Below are 23,553 nucleotides of genomic sequence, written 5' to 3' on the forward strand. Positions count from 1 at the left end.
AATGATAGAAAATATTACAATTTATTCACTATCATCCACTTCTCCTGGGGCATGAAATTAAACTTGGCTCTGGGAGGATGGAGGTCTGCACATAGACATGTCATTGCCTCTGTCTAGTTACTTTAATTGTATTTTCAGGGTATCAAACATCAGGGCCTCTTCAACGCCTCAGACCAGAACTGGCAAGACAGAATTTACTTGATGAAACTGTGACGAAAGCAAGTGGGACAGGAAAATGACACCTAATTTGAGTGTAACTTAAGCTGCCATTAACACGGGACGGACGCCGTAGAGGATAATTCCTATTTCCTCAGAGTGGTTACTGACGTAGTTGCACTTGTGACAGACATTGCATTTACACCTTTTCAACATCTGGCTAGAATGTGTCTCGGGAGGAGGTTTTGAGCGAGCAGATTTCTTGGAAGCTTTTACATTTAGCTTTTTCAAGATCAGATCGTTATTTAATCTTACTAAGACACATTGAGTGCCTCAGTGTCAATGGGGTATGACTTCACCGGCACATAACAGTGTGTAAAACAGATAGAAAGACACCAACATAATCCTTCAGCGCAGAGAGCTGTCTTAAGATACTCTGACATTTCCCCAGAGCAAAATGTGTGTTTATATTATTAGCCTGTCCATATTGTCACTTGAGACTATTAGCCTAAAGCAATATAAAAACCAGTTTAAAGCTACTATTGGGGGGCTGTTTTCTGGCTGACATACTGTATATTGCTGTTCTCTCTGGGTGTTTTAACCTTTTAAGCCGTCTAGAGCCCCAGCAGAGCCTTGAGCTCCGGGCACACACCTGGGCTCCAACTGAGAATCAGTACAACAGCAGCAGCAGGGGCCCCTCAGTCCAGACGCACACAAGCACACACACACACACACACACACACACACACACACACACACACACACACACACACACACACACAAATTCAGATTCCTTCATCTTCAACTTCCTCAAGTTAAAGACACCAGACCAAAATACAGGCACTTCAAACAGCTGGGCGGGGGCTTCCCAGCCACCATCACCATTTTACCATCACATCTCTTGCTGCACAGTGTTACCATGGCAGCCTTGGAAACAGAAGATTTCCCCCCGCTCTGTCCCACTGGAATTCTATCTACCAACGCCATTCTTTCTGTCTCCTCCTCTCTGTCCCCGTTTCTGCATTTCCTCCCCTTATCCAATGAAAGCCTTTATCTTAAGGCAATACAGTTCTCCCAAACCTCTGCACACAGCAGCACAAGGTGATGGAAAGAGAGTGATTGTGCCTCAACTTCAGCAACAAAATATCTGGACACCATTACGGACATGTCAGTCACAGCAAATGAGATGCCACATTATGAGATTTGTTGTTCATTAGTAATTCATTTTGCTTTCTGCAGTGCAATTTCAGATGTTAGTGTTATCTCTGTTTCTCTGTTTGTCTAATTGCTCGTCTGAATTCCGATGTGTAAATGCTTACATGAACGCTTTGCTGTTTCTCTGCATGTTTATCTTTTGATGCATTTGCATGTTTGTCCGTCACTCAATTTCCTTGCCCTTTGTGGCACCTCTAATTGAGGCGAGTAGCCTGGGATTGGAAAACACACAGCAGTAGTAGATGGTGGCTCTGTGCTTGTTGTTAAGGGTGCACTCACGAGCTGTCCTGATTCTAAGAGCCCTTCTCTCCGACTCTTCACAGCACGACCCTGTCTAATGATGGTGCTCAGGTCCACACGCAGCCACCCTTGGTTCACACGACGAGGATAATATGTTGTTGGTCTTAAACGCTGCAGTGGTTTTAAACCGCCGCAGTAAACATTACATACTGCTAATAATCTCAATCTAATCTAATAATAATCTATTATTATATCTATAATCTAATACCATATTTTAAATTCCTTATACGTTTATAGATATTAATAGATAGTTTAGCCTGTATAGCAACAGTATAGACCTGTTGTTGTAGATCGGTCTAAAATTGAAAAGGAATATTCCAAAGTTTTCCATCCTTCTCTATGACTTAGTGAAAATAAGTAAAGGAAAGGAGCAAGCAAAATACTGATGTGTGACAACACAAGAGCCACAACCTGACGCTAACATGTTATGTTTCAGAAATACTTCCTGTTATCTTCTGCGTGAATAACCTCGCTGGCTAGTCGTAGATACACGTAGCTAGAATGATGCTGACCCCTGCTGCAGAGACCAAAACACCTCCAGAGAGGCAACATTCATTTATTTAAGTGTATGATGAGCTAGCTGCTAACGGTTGCTAGTTATTAGAACGAATGTAAGGCTGGACACTTGCTCCAACATATTTCCTACTGTATGTTAGCATGCAAAAAGATTATTCTTGTGGAGGACTTTGTCATTGTTCTAGTATTCGGCTGAATTTGCCGGGAAAAGTGAAAGTGGCTTTCAAAAAGCACAAAAGTGAAGCCTTTAGTTTGAAGGTGCTTTTACATTCTGCACTCACTTCATAATAATCACATTGAAAACAAATAATTGTATAACAATCGTGTTTGTTTTTCTCTGCTGGTTGGTATTCTGCTCCACTTCCAACATGAAAGTGAGAGGAGGCCAAGGCTAGGTAGTGAAGGTTGGAGGTGATCTCAGTTCATTATCAAGTTTTTAATGGTTTAATGATTTTTCTTTATAGTCTGCATTTCATTGTGATGAGAGTTCAACGGTAAGAGGGCACACTGACAGTCTTACAATCAACATGTTGTATTATTTAAACACAAGAGTCTCCAGCAAAAGCCGCGATTCTCCACCAGTCATAATGTTTAACTTGGTGCCTGGTTCTCCAAGGAGTACAACGTGTAACTTATCTCGCTCTGCCAAAACAAGATTCATTCCTTGTGGACAGGGTGATTCCTGAGACTGAGCAGACGTAGTACTGCACACACACACTCGCACATTTACACACAGTGACATGCACATTTCCCTGTCTCAGATTGATTAGAGAGAATACTGTTTGCTCGCTCCCCAGCGGAAGGAAAAGGTTTTTAAACAGCTGAGCTATCACTCTGTCATAAGGGCCATTCTCAGAAGTCTCCGGAACAATGTTGCTGCTCTCTGTGAGTGTGTGTGTGTGTGTGTGTGTGTGTGTGTGTGTGTGTGTGTGTGTGTGTGTGTGTGTGTGTGCGTGTGCGTGTGTGTGTGTGTGTGTGTGTGAATAAATAACGATGGCCATGCATTGGCCCTGTGCTAGCTGTCATGTTTTATCTATGAAGTATGCAGAGGTGAAAGACAGTTTCATCTCTAAAACTGCACCTGGCAAAATGCAGGCTAGTGCACGTAAATCAGAAAGTATGTAATTATACGTGTCTGTGCTGTTTGAAGGAGCTTTCAGTAGCTCCTAACATTCAGTAGGTGAACCTCGGAGGACTGAATTCACCCCCATGTAGTGGAAAGAGGACGAGTAAGCAAGCTTTTAACTCCTGGCAATAAGTCTATAGAGCTCAATCAATGACACAAGTTGAAAAGTCTCACTACCCAACATACACCCTTGTTAAAATAGAGCCATTAATCTTAAAGGACAGATTCAGTCATGGCTGGGATTGCTGCCACCGACTATGTTCATTTAAAAAATGTTATCTCAAGTCCACATTAGCTGGGGGAGAGAGAGTATAAATGTCAAATAATGGGAGTCATTAAGAAAGGAAATGTCAATTTGAGATGATTATCTGATGCACTGTGTGTAGCGTATACAATAATGGATTGGTTGTAATGATACATGGCGAGATGAAAAATGAATCGCGGTACTCTTTGTAAACAGCAGAGGGTGCTATCTACTTTTGACTTCGCTTGTTCAACGTCCTATGTCATGTCGTGTCACTCAGGTATATCAAAGGTTGCAGGTGAAGATTTGGAAATGGAGAATGCATCATCAATCGGAGGAGTGGCAGCATTTTAGCTTCCCTAAGTCAGAAAATGAAATACACGAGAAGATTGATTGATTTACGATTAGTTTTAAAATTCAATTAAGATTCACTTTGATAAGGAAAATAAACATAGCAGAGTTTATACCCTACCTCAGAAATAAAAGGGATTCTTTAGTTTGTAGATTTATGTCTGAGATATAAAGGAATCTTTTCTTATCTCATCGCTAGTTGGCATTAATATGCATCTAATACAATTATTTCAAGTCTGATGCACGCCTTCATTGACCAGTTGTTCTTTTGAAATTGATTTTAAACTTGATGTTATTGATTTCGTTATACGAGACATGTTGAGACTGGATTTATTGATGTTAAGACTCTTTGTCAGTAGCTTTGGTCAAATTTGAATTTGTACTAATCCCACTTTGAGTGGCAGAAGCTGGACGTTTCAAACATTAGCTACTTGTATTGACTTCTTTGCACAACTAGTGTTCACGTTTTCCCAATTGCACCATATGGTGTCACAACTGAGGCGTTCTGTCTTAGTTGTCTTAGTTTTCGTGGCTACATATAGATGAACGTCTGTTACATTCAAACGAGTTCTCCGACGGGGATTAAGAATAGGAACGTATTTTGCAGTGGTGTTGTCTCCTCGAGTCTTCCCGTGCAACGTTTTGACTTTAATCCTTCGTCTGGACGCCGTGTTTCTTTTTTATCTGGACTCCAGAGACTTTTCTTGTGCGCTTGTGCGTATTAGGAAGGCATACCAACCATTAGCTGCTGCTCTGTCGCTATGTTCCCTAATATATGGTAAATACTCCCACTGCCAGAGGGGGGAGACAAAGGTTCCACACTCCAGCTTTAATTAAAAACCAACAAAACAACTAAAACAATTAATAGTGACCTCCAGGATGACAACGATAATACTATAATCCACTAATTAAGCTCTTAACTCCGATTCTTCAAAATATATAGAGAAAAAACGAATGTTTGACTTCTTTGGTGGGAAAAAAAAACAAGTTTGCCTTGAAACATTATCTTATTCAGTAATCGCCTTGTTTCTTTCAGTCAATTTAATCCTACAATTTTCTTAGCCATTGTTTTTCCCAATACCTGCAGACCCTGAGAAAAGCTCAAGCCTAATTCTTTAAAGTACATGGGAACATTTGCACTGTATGAGTCTTTGAGAGAGTGAGTGGCAGAGACTAACAACAAGTGAGAGATATGTGCGTGTGTGAAATGTGTGCGTGACATGCCTGTGTGCCTGCTGCTGGCAAATACCCAACAGTACACTTGAGCGGTAGAGCTGAATAGGATTTCCTATCAAAGGCACGCTGCCCTCCCACCTCTGGACATCTTGATCTCCTTTTAAATGCTCAAGGTACTTCTCAATAATTCAAAAAGAATGATGACGTTGTTTTTATTCCAAAAGTATAATCTAGTCATATGTTAAAACATTCACGTGCATTAGGAATGATCCCAACTGAGAGCACATCTGAGTTTCTGCAGAGACGTCCGAGACGGGTTTTTTCCACCACTATCATTAAGATGGAGCACACAGATAATCAGTCTCACTGATTATGTTAGTAGTGACTGGCAGTGACCTCACTGTCCATGAGAGGACTGGTCCAAAACAATGTCAGGATTGTCCTCGTTTGGAGCCACTATGACTGAAAGAATACGCTTGTGTACTGTAATACGTGTGTACGTGTGTGTGTGTGTGTGTGTGTGTGTGTGTGTGTGTGTGTGTGTGTGTGTGTGTGTGTGTGTGTGTGTGCATGGGGATGTGGTGGTAAAGAAGTTCAAATTGGAAACAACAAGACAAAAATCTTGACTCGAGGTATTCTTATTTTTATATCTCAAAGTTCTTTTTGTTGGGTTGTCAGAAATACCTTTTTGTCAAAGATCTATATTGATAGTGTAGAATATTTAATAAGGAGCACAAACAGCACCTGCTTGTGATTGGTTAATATTTAGATCAAGTAAGTTTAGAACAGGTGAGGGCTTGTTGCCAAATTTAGATGAAACTTAGAGATACATTCATGAAGATACAACTTCTCCAATGTGAGGATTTGCTGCTTTGTTCTGAATATCTGTGGGTTTGTACAAAATAAGAGATTTGAAGACGTCTCCATTGGCTGTAGAACATTGTTACAGGGAGCATGTTTTCGCTGCTCTTTGACGTTTTATATATCGAACAATGAATCGACAAAATGATTGACAAATCAATCAATCATGAAAAGAATTGCTAGTTGCAGAGTTAACCCTTTTACCATGATTTCAAAGTTTGCAACTATGTCCCTGGATTCCACAGCTTTAATTGGGAATGTTCAAGAAATAAAATCGAGCCACAACAACAGTATTGTTACAAAGTGTTTCTTTCCCGCTGTTGTCATGTGGCGCAGTGATGCTCGCTACTGTCACATGCCGCTCCATGCTGAAGTGCATCCTGTTGTGCTATCCAAATCTTTCATGAAACTGACAATGTGATGCTATAAGAGAATATTTTGTCCTGCATCCCTTGAGGTGGCTCCCTCCATTTGCCGTCAGGGCTGTCCTGTGTTTATCACCTCTCTCTTTTGTTCTCACTCTTACACCTTTCTTCATCTCTTCTCTTCAGCCAGCATCGTCCCGATTGTTGTTATGTGAAAATGATCTTATATATATTTCATGGCAAGGGTCTCAGGCAACATATTTCCCTCAGGCTGTATGTGAAATCCTACCAAACCCCAAACGTGTCCATAACACGACTACATTTAATGTAAGTGTCTGTGTCCTGAAACAAAACATAACCTACTTATTGGTGGAGTTTGTTTGGGGACAACTACGTAGCCTGGTAGTAAGTGCCGCTCGACATTCTCAAGGCACGGCAAGCTTACTCTAAAGCATCCATTTCTCTTGGGAGAGTCCAAGCAAGTGTTCACACATGAAATCACCTCGAGGCTGAAATGGAGGGGGGATTGATGGAAAACGAATATCCTTGTCAGTCCCTCCAGGAATGTGCATGGAAACGCAAGATTTAATACAAATCCAACCAATCCTCGTATTATTTTGGAGAGCTTGTCATTTTGTCTCAGCTCTGCAATGCATCCGCTTGGAATTGTTTAATTGGACAAATACATAAAATGATCCAATACATTGTTTTTTGGAACATTTTTGGAACATTGACTTTGTTTAATATTTTTTGTTTTTATATTATCATTTTTAATTTAACAGACCACAGCAGTAATTTTGCACATTAGACATTTTACTATAAATAATAGATATCATTTATTACCATTTTCCTTCTTTTCAGGCGATCACTGTTTCCATTCATACACGCAGTGATGCTTGACAAACATCTTGCAGAGAATTGAAGAATTAAGTGTGTGATAGGTAATCTATCACAGTGAACATGTTTGACTGCTTTTGTTATTGTCAGAGTCATGTTATCCCTTTTCTATAAGTACAGATTGATTTGGAAAACCAGCAGACAGACACAATGCTCACAGTGATGAATTCTCAAAATCAAGCCGGTTTCAAGTCAGTGATTTTCTTAATGTGCTGAAAATAATAGAAACCACATGATGCCTGGAAGATGGGAAAGACGATGAAAAATTTCAAAACTCTGTGGTATGCTTTGGAAATGGTTAGCACTACTTTAAAGTAAATGGGTTCGAATATGCTCCATCAGAGTTCAAGCTAATTGTATTGTCACTTGAACAAAGGATGCACACTACACCTCAATTGAAACAAACAAAACACTGCAAATGTCATCATTATGTCGGCTACCTTAAACACTCTTGAGTTGTTCTTCGTTGTTTTGACTGTGTTCGTAATTCTTTCTGTGACTTTTCTCAGTAGACAAATGAATCCAATAATATATTGATTATCACGGTTAGCAATGATGTCATTACATTTCGTGGACGCTGTCCACATTAGCACACTCATTATCTAAATTCTACCGAGATGTAATTGTTCATGCTTGTGACTTAGGAGGCCATGCCATGTAAATTGAAATTACACTGAGGATATATTATTCTTCAGGGTTCCACAAACAGATCAAATTAAATATATTGATTGGAAGCTGAACCGCCATGTGCAGTCATCAGGTAGTTTGCACGAGTTCTCATATCTCCATACGGTGGCTGAATTTCTCAGTACACTCTTATGAAGAGACATGCATTAAAACAAAGACAACCCCCCTCTGAGACATTGCCAGGGACCCTGTTAGACTGTAAACACTCTTCTGCCCATGTAGACAATTACATCATTTGTTCCACGCAGAGTTTTTTTTATTAGGCAGCCACCACACCCGCAAAGCACTGACGTACGCTTCTGAAGACCGTGGCAGGAAGTACATGCCGGTGGGCTGGCGGCAGGCAAAAAGAATACACAAAAGAAAAAGACAGACACTCTGTCGTCTGTGGGAAGGGGAATATTTTATCCCATAAGAGTTGGCTCCTCTCCCTGTGGGAACTTGTTGCCATAGCAACGGGAAGCTGGGAGTTCCTGTCAGGTTGGCTGGTCAGTGGTAGGGGATCATGGTACATGAAAAGGGGTCAGTATGGAGAGTGGAACCTCGCTGCCACCATCATCAACCCCTAGCTTCCTCAACACTGCAACTTGCGTCTCCTCGTCTACACCCCTGAGGGACCTCTGCCCTTGATGCGTTGATTCACACCTGGGTGGCACGCAAACATCAAGCAGTTCACAGAATGTGGAATTATTCACAAGGTCAAGTAGCGATTCTTTTGAATTACGATACTGTATGCTCTTAAGTGCCGACTGCTGCACTCATTCAGACACTTACCGACATTCATTTATTTCAATTTGAGCTGCATTTATCTGCACACAAACACTTTCGCCCGCCAGACCTTATCTCATCTCACCTTTTTGTCTATTTATTATTCCTTCCAAAGACACGTTTCCAGCTATTTTCCACTTCCTGCCTCACATAAACACACATTGTATCATCCTGACACACTCTCTTCTAACACACTAGGTCTCAAATGTGCGTAGTCCACCATCTGTCATGTCCTTCCTCAGTCTCCTCTACTTTCTCTATTGGGCTGAACATTTAAATTGTCAATCTGATAGATCACATACTCACCCACTGTGCATCCTTCATAGCTGGAGCTCTGACACATGAAAGAGTAGACCTTGACATTCAGCACACCGGGGGGGCCTCGCAAAACACATTACTGGCATGTTGTGAAAACACTATTGATGCACGATGTGTATCGGGGTCAATACATTTAATTTAATTTGGCCAATAATGGGAAATGTTATATTATGTATTATTCCGATAACTAATAATACGAAGCCAAATTGCTTTTCGTTTTTGACTTAACAAGTGCAACATCGACACACCTTTAAAGTTGGTTTGCCAATAAACACAGAGAAGAAGAAGACGAATACAGCACGCTGAATAGAGAGCTAAAGATGTCCTCGTCGTTTATTGACAGTTCCAGAGGAAGACAACACAGATGCTATTTGAATGAGACGTTTTTTGATGTAGATTTACTGTAACTAGAAAAAAAGAAACAAACATTTTAAGAGTCAGAACTGTTCTTTGTTTGTTTTTTGTGTGTTAAACAATAGTGATGTCAGTTGGATTTGGTGAGGTCAAAGCTACAGACTACAGGTTATAAACTTCTTTTTACAACACAGAACTGTGAAAAGATCAGTTATCTTATCGGTGTCGGCCATGAGAAGCAGGTCATTATCGGTTATCGATATCGGCTGAAAGATATCCATATGGCGCATCCCTAGAAAACAGAGTGATGATGTGTCGTGGCTGAGAAACAATGTTATCTGTTTCATACAGTGACAGTGTGATCCTCCTCTATGTGTCAACATAGGATTGATAATTTACAGGCAGTAAGACCCTAATCCTAATGTGTGTGTGTGTGTGTGTGTGTGTGTGTGTGTGTGTGTGTGTGTGTGTGTGTGTGTGTGTGTGTGTGTGTGTGTGTGTGTGTGTGTGTGTGTGAGAGAGAACAGGTGGCCTTATCTGTCACCTGGGGAACATGTGGACATTCAACACAGACTGATGTGATCACTTTGGATGTTTTTCCAGGTGGAGACTCACTCTTGACCGTAGCAGTCCTGGTGCAGTTGTAGAGAATAGCCAGCTCTCCAAACACCTTTCCTGGCCCCATGGTGCAGAGCTTCAGGCTCTCCTTCGTCACCTCCACCTTCCCGTCTGAAACATGCAAGCAAATAAAAGGTAGGTACATTAAGCATGATGCTATTCAGATTGCACATGCGTGTGAGTCCAGTGTTGGAATGGATTGGATGATAGGTCTTTGGGGGCTTCTGCCCATGACTCACTGGGCTGAAAAAGAAAAAAGATTATTTTGCAATGTGGAGTTTCTGAGGGTTACTGGCCTCCTTCCAAGCCTGTGCGTGGCCCTGTAAAATAGCAATGCAGCAGCACCCATGTGAAATGTAAAGCTTAACACTCCATAACTCACAGACATCATATGGTCTGCCTTAAGATGAGGACTGGTAACTTCAAACATTCTCAAAGAATGTTTTAAAATATTCTTATTGCAGTATGTATGGATTCAGATAGTCACCATTCAGATTTGTGTCCAAAGTAACCATATTTTAGCATTAAAAAAGCATTACCTATCATTTCTGACTTACAAAGAGCAATGTTTAAGGAAGAACTCACTTCTTTTGACGTTATTTATCTAATATATTCCAATAACAACAAAGTTTGTAACACCATAGCACTGCCATAATTGAGCAGAGCATAGGAATTTAAAATCCATTTCAACGCAACTTCATATCATTGCCCAATTTATCATTGTCTCATCGGTGTACAGAGACAAATCCAAATTCTTTCATGTTTGTTTCACGGTTGTAGCGGCTTGTTTACACTATTACCTGGGTGAAATTGATTTCTAGTTCCTCATTTCTTCCACATTTTCTTCACATTGTGGTTTGCTTTATGCAACACTGCTTCCTAGTAAATGCGTTACTTTACGTCATGCCCCTAATCCGAACACGCATAAAATAAACACACACACACACACACACACACGAAGGTGTCCGAACAACACCTGTGACTGACGTACAGCCCGGAGAAGCATAATTCCATTTTAAAGCAAGTAAATCCCTATTTTTTTACACGGTAAGAGGCTCTTTACCCCTGTGACAGGGGGGATTGGCTGCTTCCACTTTGTTTAGAAAAAGCTCATCAAGCATGTATACTTTACTGGAAACTCGGCATTCCAGCGTGGCCATAACCACAGAGGGCAAAAAGCCAAAGAAAACAGTTAACATCGGCCCTCGGATACCAATGAAATACAGTCACATGATAAGAGCAGGCGAGTCATCCACAGAAGAAACAGTTTGACACGTTATCTTGTTATAAAGGATCATGAAGTCCAAAAAACGTGCCATGTTTCAGGTTTCTTTTCTCCACTTTGTATTTTTTTTCCCCACTTAATTGGAACTACTGGACCTTTTTTGCCATGTTAAGCAATGCATCCATTAACACCCAGCTTGAAAGTTACATGCAGAGAAAATCGTCAGCTCTTTAAGTGTATCACCATCTGACTTCTACCTCCCTGCGGTTTAGTTTGACAGCCTTTTTACTTGTCTGAGCTTCCTGCAACACTCCCCTCTTTTCCACTCACATGGAGAAACAGCTGGAGATCAAAATAACTAACTGGGATGTCTCGCCATTCAGCTTTTCAACAATGTAGTGCTTGTGCATCTTTATAATGAATTTAAGTCTTCACAATAGTGTTCTTAGATTGATTTGAAATTATACAAATGAATCTCTTTCAAAATCTCTCCCTCACTTTAGTAATCATGGCACATAATCACCAGGCTGCTTACTTTCCGAAACTTGTTAAGTCTGAATCTGATAAAAACAGCAACGGTAATTATGCTTTTGAAGTTTGGTTCTCAATGCACATAGAAAAAAATATGAAAACACTCACTGTGTTGTAGTTTCGTATATATAAATCCTTCTATTTTCTACTCAAAAAAACGCAAAAAATACTGTAACTTCCTGTGCACCTCATGATTTCTCTCAGGAAAGAGGGAACACCTGATGCTTGTTAACAAGAGCAACTGGAATAATGTTTTGTGAACTGACTTTAGCTGAACAATTTTCTTGTTGATTTTGCAAAGCCTATAATTATTGAGCTCAATTCGCAGCAAGAATTTATGTCTGGAGAACAGCAATTGAGAATCGATTGCGGCCAACAAATATGTGCGAGACTAATGGGTGAAATGCGAGGGGTGTTGTGATGATGATGTGACTTTTCAACTCTCAGAGCCCATCAGTCCTTATTATGAACTATTAGATGTGCGTGTAATAGATAGAGGATGGATGATGAATAGCTTAAAAGAAAATTACCAATGGTCGCCATGTTTTTCCAGTTTTGAAAATTGTAAGCAAAGACCGAAGAAAACCCGGCGTGTGGAAAGAGTTCATGTTGACGTGAAGGAGGAGACTGTCTGTCATCAATTGTACACCCCTATTTGAAGCACATAATGATTGATCCCAATAGGCAAAGCAAAAAGTGTTGGCAAAGAGTGGGAACATGGATTTTTAGTATCAAGAGAAATAAACAAAGAAAGTATCTGCAGTGACGTGTCGATAGAAACAGATGTAATATATTTCTGTATCAATACAGATGATAGCTGCCCTTTTCAAAAGGACACAAGACACCCATCTTCATTAAGTGCAATGACGGGCCGTCTGGGATTTAATAACAGCAGTGTGTTTGATTGGTTCATGTAAGGACAAAGACAACCCCACATCAGGTAGCAGAAACTTTACCGTCGACTATGGACAAAGCTAATTTCCTGTGGATGTCATTGTAATTAATCCCTTAGAGAGGTGAAAAGTTGGAGCCCACTGGCTGGTTTTGGATGACTCGCTGACTGCACGCTGTGAGGGAATTGCTTGGAAATTGAGTAAGCAAATTATTAACTTATTGGAAGTCAACCAACTCATTGTCCAGCTCATTTCCTGTTTTTGTGTCTAATAACTCCTGCTTGTCCCCACTCCTTTACTGCAGTAGCTCCACGTTCACTGGTCATTCAACAAACGTTTTTCAGTGTCGGAGAAATAGGAATAGCCAAGTACGTGTTGCATGTAGCGTCTGTGAAGGATGTATAGCGTTTGTGTAAAAAAAAAATAATACAATTTTTTAAATTATTTTTTTTACATTTTTATTTAAATGTTAGAACCATAATTTAAAAATTTAAATACATATGACTTATCAAAAACATTTCCCCTGCAACAGATATTGCACGGTAAAAAAAAACATAAAAGTGAAAACATCAGAGATTTAAAAAGTAGAGTCATTAAAACCTTCATTAGAAAAAGATGCAGACAAGTTTCCTACTTTGGAGAAAGTGGTATATGATTGATTGGTCTTTTTTCTTTTTTAGCATCTTCTTATCTTATGGTTTTAACATTTAAATTAAAATAAAGTATTTTTTAAACATATGCTGCACGATTGTGGACCTGGGAGCACCTTTGAAAAAAACCATTGTAAAAACAAAACAAATATTTTTTTTATTCCTCCTTGGCAGTTCTATTCAAATCTTAATCAAATAGCAACGCCACAGGCAAATACAATATGCCCTGCCTAAGGGCAAATTAGAAAAAAGGAAAGAGGAAATACTGAAAAAATCAAAATGCATGAAATACCGCATGTGTAATTTTAACTGCCATTTTGGGGTTTTTTCCTGTCAATGTCTCACAGCATGTTTTCTCCCCCTGAGGCAGTGTAGCTGTGGTAATGGATGATCATTTGAATGCACACAGTAGTGCGCTCTACATCGCGGGACATCACGACAGACCTCGGAGCAGACTTCCCTCTGGCTCAAGATCAGATGTGATTCTGGCTGCATTCCAAATTAAAAAAGCTGCTGTCTTTTGGGTTGACTTTATCTCACACTGACACTGAAGACTTCCCAGATAAAAAGTAAACTTGAATGAACTAACCTTCAAACAGTAGTGATTTAAATAATCGTCTATGATGTGAAGGATATTTGACCAACATTTTAAGCTATTTTCTATTAAGATATCCGTGTTTTAGACTAAACATGATGGCTACAATTAACATTAAAGATAAAGGCATGTTTGTAATGAGTCTCCTCGCTTTGCCTCTGCAAGCAGGATGTGACACAAGGTTCTCTATTACTCCCAAATAAATGTGGATTAAAGGACATCTGTTGATTCCCACGTGGTGTCTTTCACACTGAAGCCATTAGGCTGGGTCTATAAATACATTTGGAGTTTTAGGGGTCAGGCGCAGGACACTGTGTAATTATTCCGCCTCGTCTTTCATTGATAGTTTATGTTTTTTAAGCAGCACAAAATGCACCTCAAGAAACAGGATGTGGGGGAGTTTAAAATCCCTACAGGATGACATATAAGCACCATTCCCATCTTTATGGGCCTTGTTCTTCCGCCTCTCCTCAGGGGGTCCGATTACTCGATCCATATCCATTAAAGCAAAACACTGATAGTAGATCAAGCAGAACATTGTTGCTTCCTGCTCCCACTGGCAAAATACAGGGTGTCATTACCATTGAAGGTTTTAGGTGGTACAACACTAAAGTTGGCACTTCGCTAGAGTGACTTCAGGTCAGCTGTAATAGGTCTGTAACGTTCTGTGTCACAGTTTGAATGGTTTTGTGGAGGGAAGGCCATGTGAGAAACAAGACAGATGCTGAAAGCTCTTTTCTGTCGAGCGTGGGATCTATTCATCAGGGACTGAAATGGGTTCAGAAAATTCCAGCGTTTAAAAATCATCACCCGCTCTTTATTTCTTCAAACAAAAAAAGTTCGAAAAATATTATTTATTGCAGCTCATTCCGAAGTTTGACAGCCTTTGATTGTGCATCCACTCTGAGCAGTTATTTGTGTTTTCACCTTGCTTTTCATTGAACACAATGTGACCTCTCAAAAAACACTTTCAGCAGAACAAATATTTGTAGCCGCCCAGTCATGAAAAATGCGACTCATCAAAAATAAACTATATAGATGTGAAGATGAATGCAGCGGCTCTTTCTTTACACAATCAGTGGGAAGATATCACAACTGCTGGATGTTAAATGATTGAGACTAATTAATGGCTTGTTGAATTAATCTTTTCTTATTTTTTTTCAGTCATTGGTCATTCCTCCTGATCGGAAAACTGTGACCACGGTTCAATTATGAGGACAAGCTGTTCTGCGACATTACTTTTCTCTCCAGTTAGAAACTAAACAAACCCTAGAGTGTAAGAAAACACGGCTGTAAACTGGATCCAGCAACAACAACAAGCACAAAGAGAGAGATTTAGTAAGAGTACTGTTGTGTTATTAATCAGGGAGGGTGGCTCAGAATGGGAGAGACTTTTAATAAGTTTAAAAAGCCCCAGTACTGAAAATGACAGACACTAAGTGTTGTTGTTTCAGACAATCCCTGTGTGTATAATATAAGTGCAGGCTGAAAGAATGCAAGCAGCAGGATGAGGCATGGCTGGTGACCATCGGTGTGTGAGGTGTGTTGTCTTTGTCTTGTGGAATGCAAACGTTAAGAGATTTTCAGACAGTGAGTGGTTACAGATGTACCTGTCACCGGGCGATGTTGGTGTTCTGTATTGTAAATGGGCAGACGCAGCTGGGTGACGGCTAACAGCTACATGCGATGCTATTAACAGCTTGTACCTTACATTGTTGGGGGATTCTAGGTGGCTGTACCGAATGTCTTTTTTTTTTTACATTTGAAGCTTCCATGCTTTCATCTCAAGCCGCCTCGATTACTGTAATGCACTCTTTACCAGCCTTCCAAAAAAAACAACGGAGAGACTTCAGCTCATCCAAAACGCTGCAGCGAGGCTGCTGACTAGAACCAAAAGAAGAGACCACATCAGTCCAGTGTTAGCCACTGGCTTCCAGTAACTTTTAGAGTTGACTTTAATGTCCTCCTTCTTGTATACAAAGCCCTAAACGGAACCGCACCAAGTTACACTGCCAACTCTCTAATCAACTATGTGCCCCCAAGAACATTACGATCATCCACTACTGGTTTATTAAATGTTCCCAGAAACATCCAAAAGAAAATCGAGGATGCAGCCTTTTGCAATTAAGCACCAAAGCTATGGAACACTTTACCTGCAGACATTAGGGAGGCAAGCTTGCTCAATATCTTCAAAACTAAGCAAAAAACATATCTCTTTACTTTAGCCTTTTAATAGTGATATTTTATATCTCTTTACTTTAGCCTTTTAATGGTGATATTTTATATCTCTTTACTTTTGCCTTTTAATGGTGATATTTTATATCTCTTTACTTTAGCCTTTTAATGGTGATATTTTATATCTCTTTACTTTTGCCTTTTAATGGTGATATTTTATATCTCTTTACTTTAGCCTTTTAATGGTGATATTTTATATCTCTTTACTTTAGCCTTTTAATAGTGATATTTTATATCTCTTTACTTTAGCCTTTTAATGGTGATATTTTATATCTCTTTACTTTAGCCTTTTAATGGTGATATTTTATATCTCTTTACTTTAGCCTTTTGATGGTGATATTTTATATCTCTTTACTTTAGCCTTTTAATGGTGATATTTTATATCTCTTTACTTTAGCCTTTTAATGGTGATATTTTATATATTTTTTATCTTAGTCACTTTAAAATAATTTAAATGATTTCATACATTTTTAAGCTTGGTTTTCCTGAAGGACGATCATTTAGTGTTGAGGAAGTAATAAAGTTAAAAGTAAGGTTGAGAGAGCAAGAGGAAAAAGTAATGTCAAAGAGAAAGATTAAATCTGAAGCATTGAAAACAATGGAAGAACATAAAAGGCAGTTTATGTTATGGGAGAAGGAAGCAGAGAACAGGGATAGGAAGAAAGTATGTGGATTATTTGCAAAGACAAATATAAATATAATATAAGTACAGACAAAGGGATTATGAAAATGTCAAAGAATGTGTAAAGGCTGCTATTTTATCTGCTATTTTATACTATTTTAATTCGGCTATTTTTATAATAGTACTTCAGACTCATTTACATCTACACTGTGATTATTGTACTGTAAATGCTTTTATTCTGTCCTTGTACTAATTGTTATGTTTTGATGTGAAGCACTTTGGGCTGCAATTCTTGTATGAAAGGTGCTATACAAATAAAGCGTATTATTATTATTATTATTCTGAGGTTTTCAAATGAAGCTTTGATTGTCGGTCGTCCTATTTTATGAGGCTAAATGCCAACAACTATGGCTTGAAGCAGAATATTTTAACTTTTGGACAATTAATTATACAAATAGTATAATACTAATAATATTAATGTAGCCTTATCTTTATCTGTAACTGTGCAAAAATACCAGCATTAAACAGAATAAATAGATATGCAAAATAAAATAAGAAAAAGCCTTTGTAGCATTCCAATGATTATGAATGAAGCATCCAACTATCTAGTAAAGCCCTACCACCTACTCTAACAATACCATTGCTCAGCTAAGGTTGTAGCTCAAAGTATAGACAATGGTTAGCAGTATGACACAATTATCGTAGCAATTTTAGCTAAATAATATCATAGTGTTGCTCTAATGGACATACGCTAAGTTTATTAAGTACACCTAGCTTAAACTAATGCGGTCTAATACAACAGTCCTAACTTCATGAAGGTTATAATGATTAGCTTTTGTGGGATCTGTTTTTAGAGAGGTGTTGATTTAACTTTATGGTCCCTTTTGAGGCTGAGGTTTGTGGTGCTGTAAACTGCATTATACTGACAGGTGTTTTTATTATTTTGTTTGGTGTGCTTTATATCAATGAGGGCAGGCTAAATAACAGAAGCACTTCTCTGTGTAATGCAACACAGCCCGCAAAGTACAGCCTCCAAAATGACCATACATTTCATTGAACAAGTTTTATTATCCAGTCAGGGCCAATAAACTATGCTATTAGTTGCTATATTAATTGTGTTATGCTGCTAATCATTCTCTCTCTGTTAAGCTACAACTGGCTCTATTTAGCTACGTGAAGATGTGGTTAAGGTAGGTGAACAGCTGTAGCCTGTAAACCTAAATACAGTTTAATGTGTCCTCCGGCCCTGTTCCACAGAGCGGCACGTCTACATCATCTCCAAAAACAAATACCCTTGCTGACTCTCAACAACTTTCTGTCAACAAACTTGTGGAGCAGTATGCAGAGCCTTCTGCAGCTTCTGGACTCTTCACTTCCTCTACAGCGCAGCCACTAATCCACTAAAGTTGTAAGTTTTGGTACCAAAACATTTCAACTCCTGCCCACACACAAGCCAGCGATTGATCCGACCTGATGCTTTGGGGAATCTCATTGGTCATGTCAGATGTTTTCTCTCGAAACTTCCTGAACTGAATGAGAAGTGCAGAGTACATTCAAAATAAGGTTCAGTCAAAAATGTTCTGACTGACTAAGGGAGCACAACTTGCATCTGCTGTAACTGCAGTGCACTCAGTTCACTTTCATTTTTTTGTGTGCCACCACTCCTTCCAGATCGACGGGTACAGACAGTTTTGTTTATATGCTCGGCTCTACGGCTTGGCTTTTAGTGCAAACTAGCTGACGTCAAACACTCTTAAAGGTATGCCGTTTTTATTACAGAATCAACAAAAGGAAAAGGAAAAAGCTGTGCAAAAGGCAAGTGGGGTTAGAGATGTGAAAAAAGCAGCGCTGAAAAGAAACAGACGGACAGCAGGAGGGGAAAAAGGACGGGCACCATGATGCTATAGGTGAGCACTGCTGAGATGAGAGCCCTTCACATCTTTTCCAGTTCAACTGAGGCACCTGATGGCAGGGCTCCATGCACAGTGGGAAATTTCACTGCAGTTTCTTTGCAAGTGGTTTGTGAGAACCTCTGTGTCGTCGGAATACGAGGGACAGCTGGTTTCATCCTTTTTACATCATTTTACCTTGGAGACAGGGATTCAGATGAAATGCACTTTAGCACCACATGTCTACTTACACAAGCCTTTCAGCCTCACAATGAATGTTACTTTCATTCTGTGGGAGTAAAAGGGCATTTGAGGTGAGACACAGTTACATTCCCTTTGTCTAGAACCTCTATATTATCTATTTTTTTATTAAAATATTTCAACAGTCCTGGTTCCCTCCCTGCTACTCCTAGTCATCAAGCTCCTAATTATGGCTTTTGTGTTGACAAGCGGATTGATAGCCTAAGCAGGGGGCAGTGAAAATGATCATTTCGTATTCAGAGACCAAATCACAGCTTTGTAATTAGCAGTTAACCTCCATGCCATGTGCACATACTGTAGCTTTAATGTTATGCAGGCAAGTCTTAATTAGACACCGTCAACATCAGAATACAGATTAATATGGCATCTGATGTACTACAATAAGGGGCCTCTCTCATTTCCGCAGCCTGCTCTCATTTCAGTGGCTCTATCACCACAGACATGAGAAGGCATTCACAGGGAAATTTCAGTGTTGTCAGAGTGTCGGGGACATGAATAGTTACACAAACATACACATTGAGTTTTTCCATGCATACAAATACACATGTACATATACATGGAGAGAGTCTAGTCACACTTTGCGAGGCTTGCACAGCTCTGAGCTAACATGCTGATGTTTAGCAGGTACAGTATCACGTTGACTATGTTCTGCATCTAAGTTTAGCATGTTCTAATTAGCACTTAACACATAGTAAAGCTGAGGCTGATGGGAATTTCATTAGTTTTTTATGTGTTTTGGCATTAACCAAAGTATTGGGCAAATTGAACAATTTGATTGGATGGCGGTGCTCGACGAAAAGTCGGAGGATTACCAAAGTTGTTATAGGTCATCTAGACAAGAATGTGTGCACCAGGTTTCATAGCAATCCATTAAATAGTTGCTGATATTTCAATCTGAAGATAAGTGGTGGACAACAGACCGACATTGCCTTCCACAGAGCCATGTCGTGGGCTGAAAAGTACTTTCCATATTTTCCTGATTTCTTACAGATTACATGCTTGCTCGATGTGCTGAGAATTGTTTAACTTCCTTGGTTCATGCAATCATTTTAAAAATCCCTTCGATTATGTCATAAAATGCTTTGTTATCAAGCTTAAAACCAAGCAATTCTTCGTAGTTTGAGAAAAGATAATGAAGATACAACAGCGATATGCTCCAATATGTGCGTATGCATACTCTCGCACACACACAAGTTGGCGTATAACAATAATTTGTACTTTGCACAAAAGAAAATGTGAAAATTCACATGCTGGGTTGGAGAGTGTTTGGCGGAGGCAATCAAAGTTCAAAAAGAGATCAAAGAGATGGATTTTAACAGCGGAGACTCAATAAAACAATTCTGCAGTGAGAGAAGAGTAATTTCAAAGTCTCCTGTAAACCTTGACTCTAGTGACATTGATTGATGAAACTGACCTTTCCGAGCTCACTGTGTTTATCCTTTCACCAAAAAACAAACAAACACTGACCTACCTTTATTAAGGCACGACATCGTCACACTGACACTGCAGCTATTTCATGTACTAGTACAGTATTTGTGTGTGTGCTCTGCATGTGCCAGTCTAGGGAGGGGGTTTACCCGTCACTGTACCAGAGCAGATTACTCGGGCCCTATCTTGTATCCTCAGTGTGAACCTCAGTAAACACACAGCTTATCCAGTCACAGCAGACTTTCAGCATCACTCCAAGTCTATGGCCACCCCATCCCCATGCATACACACACACACATACACACACACACACACACACACACACACACACACACACACACACATATGTAAGTCAAAGCAAACAACATAACATTTGCATAATATTCGCCTCATATGATGCTTGTGGGCTCTTTTTGTCGGTGTTTGCCTTTTTTCATCCTCCTCCTCTCCTCTTATGTCTCTCAACACACATGCACACACGTTGCTTTTATCGTTCTAGATGACGAACTCTCAAAAGCGTCGTTAACCACAAAGGAGGGATGAAGGCTCAGGGATCATTGGCAAATCATTCATTAATTTGAGCTCTGAGGTGTATTCATCGGCCTCTGCGGAGCGAAAATGGGGATCAATTCTTATTCAGAGGGAAAAATAAAGGTCATCTTACTCTAATCGCAAAATAAGAAAAGACAAAAGGAAGGGAGTGATAAGGAAAGAAAAGGGAGGAATACAAAGAGAAAAGCAGAATGTAAATGAGGTGAAGACGGACAGATGGGTGAAGAGAAACAAAGAAGAATGAGACAGTTGTGGAAAAGAAGAAGTGATGAGCAGGTGGAGAAAGATGAGGACAGATTGGGGTCAAAGTCGGTAAAATGTGAGGAGGAGTGATGGAGGGGAAACTAGTGCATGTCTCTGTATTTTTTTTTGGAGAATTTTGAATTGATAACTTGAACATGAGTGTGTGTGAAAGTGGGAGAGTGGATGAGAGAGAAAGTGACAAAGGGAACAAGTTAAAGGCAAAGAGGGCAAATGAGGAAAGACACTTGCCAGACAGAGTATTTTTTTCACTTGGTGTTCAGCACAGATGCTACGCTACTCAGCATAGGTGAGATTATTAGTCTGCAACACACGCACGCACACTATTTGCACATAAATGGCACATTAGCTGACGGTAGATGGAGGTATTTCAGATCATTAGGCTATTGTATGTCAGCAAATGCAGGTGGATGTTTGCCCACCTTCTTGAAAACCAACACGCCACCTGAATTTGGTGTCGTGTGTAGAAAACGCTCCACATGTTTTCCTTTCTTTTCACCGCTTTACATAAATAAATAAATCTATTTGCGATGTTGCGCTGATCGAGAAGAGGCTTTGCATCTAGTTATATCTTCACTTTGAAGAAGATATCAAATCGCAAAGATGCCAGAAAGTAAAAACATTTTCTGGCATGATCTTTTTTCATAGTAATGGATTGTTCACGCCACAGTCGTCCCCAGTCAAGTCAATAAAAAGAATTACACATGCACATGCCGTAGGTATCCCACATATCTAAAGGTGGAAGTGAATTAATATATATCTCTGTGACATTTGAGGGAAATGTCATAACACATATGTTTTCATTTATTTACAATACAGTTTCTCTGCACTTGCTTCTATTTCATTATAAAGGGGTCGAACACATTCAAGGCTACAACCTGATCCTAACGGTTACTTTTGACATCTGTGGGAGATAACTAGGGCCAGTGTTGAAATGTCATTCCAATTACAGACACTTCACCTATTCCCCAGATGACGCCTTAATAAACCTCCACCGAAAACCTCATTAGAGTTATCATGAGAGAAGAGATGGCCAGCTATATGTGACTCAATCTCAAGGGTCATAATATCATTGCGTGCCATGTTACGAAGAAACGCACACACAAAGTCGATCTCGCATTCGATTTTAGTCCCAAGTACATGTAATTGAAATTGAGTTCCCTGAGAAGCCTTTTCAGCAGGCAGGCAGGGTGAGTCTGAGCCTCAGCAGTGGGTTAAGGATCATTATTAAACTACTGTGGGCTGCAGTACAGGGCTGTCGACACCCAATAGGGAACAGTTGTAGTATTGAATGGTGGCTACGTGCTGTATTCTCTCGGGCCGATCAAACCAAAATATGTGAGCCTCAACATTTTACTTTCCCGAGCTGCATTGGTTAAGTTGCCAGGCAACAATGTGGTGCAGTGGGTTTGTGCACTCACGTTTCTGTAACCCAATGCATTCTCTATTTCCATATCAGCTCATTATTATTATTTGTTTTACCGCAGTATCTGCAGTGGTTGTAATAAGACGAGATTGTGCTTCTAATGTGCTTTACTGTACAACTCCTCTCGGTGATGGCAGGGGGGATTCAAACAAACATTTCAAACATTCAAAACAAAAACTATGTGGTCAATGTTGCAGTGTATATGTATTTTTAATGGAGGGAGGGGGGGGGGGGCAGATGTGCAATGTCATATGTCGTTTAAGCTACTGGTAACGTATCTGTCTGTCTGTCTGTCTGTATGTATGTCTGTCTATCTTACGTGCGGTTCCCTTTCACACCTGTATGACGCTGAGTGACGCTCAGGAGCCCGTGTTGATTACATCTTTATACCAGAGAAGAGAGGAGCCCCGTCTCCCTTTGCGCTCCCTCATTGGCCCGTGAGCACAGAGGGCTTCTCTCTGAAGACTCCAGCCTGTAGCGCAGCGAGAGGACGAGTCCTGCAGACACAGTCATTTTGTCTCTTACAGATTCTTTAGGAAATCGGTCCGCTTGATCTTCGATCAGCTGGTAGACCGCTTGGTCTTTTGGCTGGTGGCTTTCAAGTTAAGATGATTGTTAAGTTTAAGAACTAATATTTTGTTGTACTACGGCTGCAAATTCCCTAATAAGCATAAAAAACAAACACAATAGTGAACGTTTAGGAGCTCTGGAGATCTGTTTTCATTTTCAGGTTTTAATAACGCAGCCTGTAAGGTACAATGTGACAGAGAGGTGATAAGGATGCAAGTGGAAACTAAAGGGGATTACTACAGGATAAACTATGCCAAGAAATGTGATCAGACACCTCTGCCTCTGATTCCCCAATGTTGTTCCTATTTGATTAGAGCTGCATGCCAACAGATCCGTGTTGAAGCGTGCACAAGTAATTATGTATGTAGTGTCTTATCAAGGAGACAAAAAACATCGCACACTCCTCTTATAGAGAGAAACTAGTATCGAGGCAGAGTGGGTAAAGATTGCTATTCATTGTTAT

At 39.9% G+C, this 23,553-nt stretch overlaps 1 protein-coding gene across 2 annotated transcripts in view; it reads right to left on the minus strand.

The window, feature by feature from the left end:
* Positions 1 to 23,553, minus strand: part of LOC115020192 (cGMP-dependent protein kinase 1) — a 77,962-nt gene that overhangs the window by 39,512 nt on the left and 14,897 nt on the right. For both annotated transcript variants that reach the window (XM_029450140.1, XM_029450139.1), the window contains exon 3: positions 9,950 to 10,063. In XM_029450140.1, coding sequence (XP_029306000.1) covers positions 9,950 to 10,063 — 114 coding nt within the window. The remainder of the gene's footprint in view (positions 1 to 9,949; positions 10,064 to 23,553) is intronic.

The sequence above is a fragment of the Cottoperca gobio genome, chromosome 15, assembly GCF_900634415.1.
Source record: "Cottoperca gobio chromosome 15, fCotGob3.1, whole genome shotgun sequence".
Lineage (NCBI taxonomy): Eukaryota > Metazoa > Chordata > Actinopteri > Perciformes > Bovichtidae > Cottoperca > Cottoperca gobio.